The sequence below is a fragment of the Hyalella azteca genome, unplaced genomic scaffold (assembly GCF_000764305.2).
Source record: "Hyalella azteca isolate HAZT.00-mixed unplaced genomic scaffold, Hazt_2.0.2 contig15339, whole genome shotgun sequence".
NCBI classification, from domain to species: domain Eukaryota; kingdom Metazoa; phylum Arthropoda; class Malacostraca; order Amphipoda; family Hyalellidae; genus Hyalella; species Hyalella azteca.
This window is the reverse complement of record NW_025945195.1, coordinates 90,456-96,775: the sequence shown is the minus strand read 5'-3', so window position 1 is coordinate 96,775 and position 6,320 is coordinate 90,456. Positions and strand designations below refer to the sequence as shown.

At 35.6% G+C, this 6,320-nt stretch overlaps 1 protein-coding gene across 1 annotated transcript; it reads left to right on the top strand.

Moving 5' to 3' along the window:
* Positions 1-591: 591 nt before the first annotated feature.
* LOC108675897 (acidic fibroblast growth factor intracellular-binding protein) lies at positions 592-6,151 on the top strand. Its single transcript, XM_018163951.2, is given in 6 exon segments — positions 592-837; positions 3,534-3,753; positions 4,069-4,188; positions 4,463-4,570; positions 4,968-5,107; positions 6,012-6,151. Coding segments are annotated over 6 exon segments (825 nt in total). The 5' UTR covers positions 592-740.
* Positions 6,152-6,320: the final 169 nt, after the last annotated feature.

Genomic DNA, 6,320 nt, shown 5'->3' with positions numbered 1-6,320 from the left:
CTGTTAAGAATCAAAGAAAGGTCTAATGTCCTAATGAATACTGAGAGTATTCAGTCGCTATTAACCCTTTCATGGGTAAGTTACCATATATGATCACTTGAAATTGTGTCACAAAAAGCCTCACCACGGCTTCCTGTTTGTTTTTGAGGCATCCTTATAATGCCTCAGTCAATCCCTATATCTGACCATCCTTCTATCTATAGCACCACCAGCTGCAAAGTCCACAAATTGAAATATGAGCATTTAAATGAAGGTTTTGACTCGGACAATGGAACTGACGCTCTTTCTGCATTTTCTTCAAAAGGTGGAAGTATCAATGTATATATTTATTTATTTTGGCAACTTGATTAAATTTAATTAAATTAAATTTTTATGTTTCTAATTTTTCATTTGCATAAACTGAATTTTAATTATAAGAAAAATTTTGTGTACTGATTGCATTTATTGAATTCTTCAAGTGCAATTTAAACCTTCAATAGGCAAAATTAACAAAAATTCATAGAAATAAATATATTGTATAATACTTCATACTTTCTTGAAATGGTTTCTGGAATTTTAATTTCTGGATATTTCAATGCTTGCCCGCTAAAGGGTTAAGATATTTGGAAATTCTGATACTGTCCACTGTGGTCAATTACATTTGGGGTTCCCAGTTATGTCAGGATGTGGAAAATTTCCTAATATGTAAGCTCTCTCAGCCTCCCAAGGATCTAATAATTTAAATAGTTTATTTAGTCACAATGATCACCATGTATATGCCAGAAGTTGATGCCATGATAGAAAATTATACTGGCATTGATGAGACTGTTTATGATTTATGGCTCAAAGGACTGTCAGGTAAGATAAAAATTTGTCATATGTTCTTCAACTTCAAATTGTATATGTACAAGTTTTGTTCTAATAATAACATTTGTGTTGTCTGTAAATGTGTGCATTTTCAGGCAATATAAAAAATGCAGCTAACTTTTAGATATTTAGAGGTTCTCAAATTTTAACTTGTCATTTTCAATTGATCAGTATAATACTTTATGTACCTACACTCAGAGATCCTCCCTATTCATTTGCCATGGATGTTGTGAAAGACTAATTAGGTCATTAAATATATGAGCATCTTTACGGCTGTTCATCAGCATCTCTCAGAATTCAGCACAAAGCTTCTGATTGCATTTTTTCTCAGACAATAATGTATAAATTATCTGGTTGACAGTTGTTGAGCAAAACAAGCAAAATCAATCTATATGGATTATGGTTAACAATTCATATGGCTCTCAATTCCAATTAATTCTTGTGGACCATAACTCAGGATTTGCGGACTTGCGATTCTAATTGCAATCTAATTCATTGTTTTGTTATGCACTGACCTATTGCACATAATAATTGCAGTGTCCTCAGATCTTGTGGGCACTGACAATTGCATATCAATCCAAGGGATAATTTGCTTGTTGACTGTATATAACTGAATAGTATATTAGTAAGCATGAATAATTTTTAAACTAATGATGAATTATGATGAGGCAATTCATTTCAACTTTAATTTATTAAATAGCATTCCATTAGAAATTTTTTAATCTTTTAAGATTAGTAAATTAAAAAATATATGTTTTAATATTTTTCTTAGGCCTGGAAAAATGAATTAGGTACGGTAAGTATTGATTTTTATTTACATCAATATTCCACACATTTTTTTCCTGATATTTATATAGTGTACAAATTTATTTTATTTATGGTACATAAATGTTCCTCACAGTTGTGTCCTGATATTCATATAGTGTACACATTTATTTATTTATATAAATGTTCCACACAGTTGTGTTGCTATTTATTTAGTGTACGTGCAATTTTACTTTATTTATGTACGTAAATGTTCCGCACATTTGTGTCCTGATATTCATATAGTGGACAAAATAATCTATTGTTCCTGGTCTTTGATTTATGGGGACATAGTCAGTATTACCTCTATAAACCCTGTTGTCTTTGTGACAACACTCAACAAAATGAATCATCTTGGGTTACTTTCAGAGAAAAGATTTTATCATAATTTCTCATTAATTTGTTATCAATTTTAAATTCCTTAAATTTTAAAATGATTGCTGGCCTTTTGGCTATTGCTATGAAATTGATTTAGCAATTTTAGTTCTATTATGTAGTACCTACGTATGTTATGAATTTTTTTATTGCTCCAACATTTACAAGAGATTGAGATACTTGTGATAGTACATGACAAAGAAATATTGTCTAGCATTTACAAATGTGTAGAGATAATTGTTCAGGTAAATGTGATGGTCTGGCCCAGTTTTGATTGTCAGGGACATAATAATCACATTAATTCTGACTACTAATTCAATGAAAGCAAATAACGGATAATGGGCAATGTGGCTAATAAACATGTTTTAATGGTACTCTCATCTACAGAAGAAGTTTATTATTGCTTATTTCTTTCAGTTATCATTAACGAATGAATGAAATGGTTTTAAGGTATTAATGTGCTAATGAATAATTAAATACTTGTGAATTAATAATAATTATGCCTAATATCAGAGGAGTAATGCTGCTTACAGTAATTAAAATGAGCAATGAAAGGGCTATTAAAGCTGTATTAGGATGAAAAAATCATTTGTGAACTGTTTTACAGTTCACCTGATCCTGCTCCCCACCTGTTATGGAGTTCAGCTCCAGACTGATCATCACAGTTGAATATTGTATGTACAGGGTATCCCCCCAAAAAACGATGCCCAACTTTGAATGGCTGTAACTCAAAAAGTAATAGAGTTAAAAAAATTTGGATAGTCAGGATTTGTTCCCTATGTTTTTCTCCATCTCTCCACCAAAAATCAGACAGATCGATGTAGCCATAAGCATTTGATAGAACTTTCAGTGACATGCGCTAAAATCGTGCTTGCGCTAAGTTTTAGTAAGATCATTTTGCATAATCATTACGTTGTCTTGACATGCTTTCTTTTTGCTGTTTTTTTTTTGTATCTTTGGTGAGACAAAAACATGGCAATCTTTGGTGAGAGACAATCTTTGGTGAGAGACAATCATGACAATCTTTGGTGAGACACAATCATGGCAATATTTGGTGAGACACAATCATGACAATTTTTGGTGAGAGGCAATCACAACAATCTTTGGTGAGGCACAATCATGGCAATCTTTGGTGAGAGGCAATCTTTGGTTTTGAAATTCTATTTTAGCGCATGTCACTGAAAGTTCTATCAAACCCTTATGGCTACATCGATCTGTCTGATTTTTGGTGGAGAGATGGAGAAAAACATAGGGAACAAATCCTGACTGTCCAAAATTTTTTAACTCTATTACTTTACGAGTTACAGCCATTCAAAGTTGAGTATCGTTTTTTTTGGGACACCCTGTATAAAGAGTCCAATGGCATGGCAATGGTCCCCAGATCAGCATTACCACTTTTTGTACATACATCTTATTAAATGTATTCTCAATAATTTAATTGCAGATAATGAGAACACATAATAATTATGATGAGAGTTGATGATTTTTTATCATTTGTATACTTGCAGTTGGTGAAGCTACTGCTGAACTTCTGAAGACTGCAGAGGTACAAGAATGGGGAACAGGGCTGTCTCCACACACGAGCCTGAAAAAAATAGTTGCCATGGACACCAGTGACCACTACAGGAGATTTGCCGAGTTTGAGAAAATCCTTGTGGCTCCTTACAAACTTGCTGAAGACTGCACACATCAGATCAGCACCAGACATCAAAAACTACTCATAGAAAAGTAAGCTTAGGTTTGTTAATGGATTGTGATCCATTCTATTTTCTACCTTGAACATTTGTGCCATTTATATTCAGGTGCACAAAATTTTGAAGGAAAACCACAATATTTGCCAAGTAAGTTGTGAAATCTTATAAAGATAAATGAATTATCAGTAGTGTTACTTTATGCAAATTATTTATTAAATTTGAATTTTGTGTCCAGTAACAAGATTTCATTAAAAATATTCAAACAATTGTGTATTAACATTTCACAAAATTTTGGTCAATGAGCAGTCTGGTGTAAAATTGATTTACACCAGACAGATTTTATATACAGATTTTACACTCTGGATGACTGTGTGGTTCGAGAGATCATTGGCAAGAAGCTCTCAGGCCGCAACCGAAAAGATCTTGATGATGTGGCTGAGAAAACTGGGATGATGCTTAGATCATGTCGGTCAGTGTTTGGCTTCACTATTGTTTTGTGACTTTTAGGGCTCCAGAAACAAAATGAGTGCTTCCAAGTACATATTGCCATGTTTTTGAGCATATATGTTTGATATTTTTAGAGTAAAAATTTGATTTTATATATCTATATATGGAATGGAATTCAATTGACTGAATCAGTTTTTCATTTGAATTCTTTCTTATCTTTCATTGCACCAAAACTTTTCTGCCACTTGTTGCCATTTGCACACATCATGACAAGTTATATTTCTGTTTTTTCCAAGACGTCAATTCGACAACATCAAGCGAGTGTTCAAGCTCATCGAAGAAGCTTCCGCTCCTCTTATCTCCACCATTGAAAACTTTTTCCTTTTGTCAGATGGCCTCAGCAGGTGAGGTTGTTGTGTAATAAAATGATTGATGTTGAAGATATGATGAGATAATAACTACCGATCTTAACACAAATAAAACTAATCAGAGTTATTTCCGGTATGTGATATTACATACCGTCATCTGGGGTGACTTTGGCCGCCAGGGTGACTTCGGCCGCGTTTTTTATTTTGTTTTGCAAACAAAAGCGGAGTCACAAACGATGGCCAAAGTCACTCCGGCGTTTATGACCCCGTTTTTGTTTGCAAAACAAAATAAAAAACGCGGCCGAAGTCACCCCAGTTGACGATAGTTAATGTTATTAATAGTAGTAGATTAGTTAGTGTTATTTGTGGTACTAATACCACAAAATAACACCAACTAGCCATAATTGTGGTAATAATATGTTTACTATTGCAGGAAATATGCCGTAATTGTCTTCCTGCTCCTGAACCGCTTTGAGACAAACAAGCGGAAGCTGAACTACATGACAGCTGAGGACTTCTACACGTGTGGCTTTGCTATGATGCAGCACTGGAGCAGCAACCCTGCCATGCCAGGTGTGGAATGAGCTAAACATGGCGAGCATTATGATGCTGATAGGTAGCAACTACACATGGCGAGCATTATGATGCTTATAGCAACTACACATGTCGAGCATTATGATGCTTATAGCAACTACACATGGCGAGCATTATGATGCTTATAGCAACTACATATGGCAAGCATTTGATGCTTAGAGCAACTACACATGTCGAGCGTTATGATGCTTATAGCAACGACATATATAAACATTATGTTTTATTTTATATATTAGCTACATATCCTGTCACTGCTTTTGTGGCGTGATGTATGTATATCAGCTACATATAGCAAATATTATGACGTATATATCAGCTACATATAGCAAGTATTATGACGTATATATCAGCTACATATAGCAAGTGTTATGACGTATATATATCTGCTACATATACAGCATGAGTTGTAGGTATATATCTGCTACATATACAGCATGGGTTGTACGTATATATCTGCTACATATGCAGCATGGGTTGTACGTATATATCAGCTACAAATACAGCATTTGTTGTACATATATGTAGCCCGAGGCTATTGGAAGCCATACTGACCCAATGTTGTGTTGCCTCTACTGGGTAATATATGACACACCAAACTATGGGAAGTAGACATCAATGCTTGTTGATAGCGTGGGCCCAGTGCTGGGCAGCGTGAGCCCAGTGCTGGGCAGCTTTGGCCCAGTGCTGGGCAGCTTTGGCCCAGTGCTGGGCAGCTTCGGCCCAGTGCTGGGCAGCTTTGGCCCAGTACTGCAATATTGCAATATTTGCAATATTGTTCTCTTCAAATTTAATTCTCCTCTAATTGCTCGTTCTGGCACATAATTTATATCATTCCTCTGACAGTAAAACGGGCGATGACTTTAAGCTGTTATTTGTTCTTCAGGTCAATCGGTGGCATCTAATAAGCCAACTAGCGAAGACTCCGGCATAGACAGAGAGTTTCTGGTGCTGCTGCGCGACCTCAGATGCCTGCTGGACCGCGAGAAGGAGCACAAGAGGTGAATAAAATGATCATTGAAATGAAGGTTCGAGCAGGCGAGTATGTGACCTGAAACGGATGTGATACTAGTCTTATGTAAGGCCGGCGGTTGCCCAGTGGCGGAGGCAGAAGCGAACTTCAAACTTCTGGCGCGGCCGCTGTACGGCATCGCCACGCAGCTCCACACTCCCAAGTTCGTCTCCAGGTTCCATT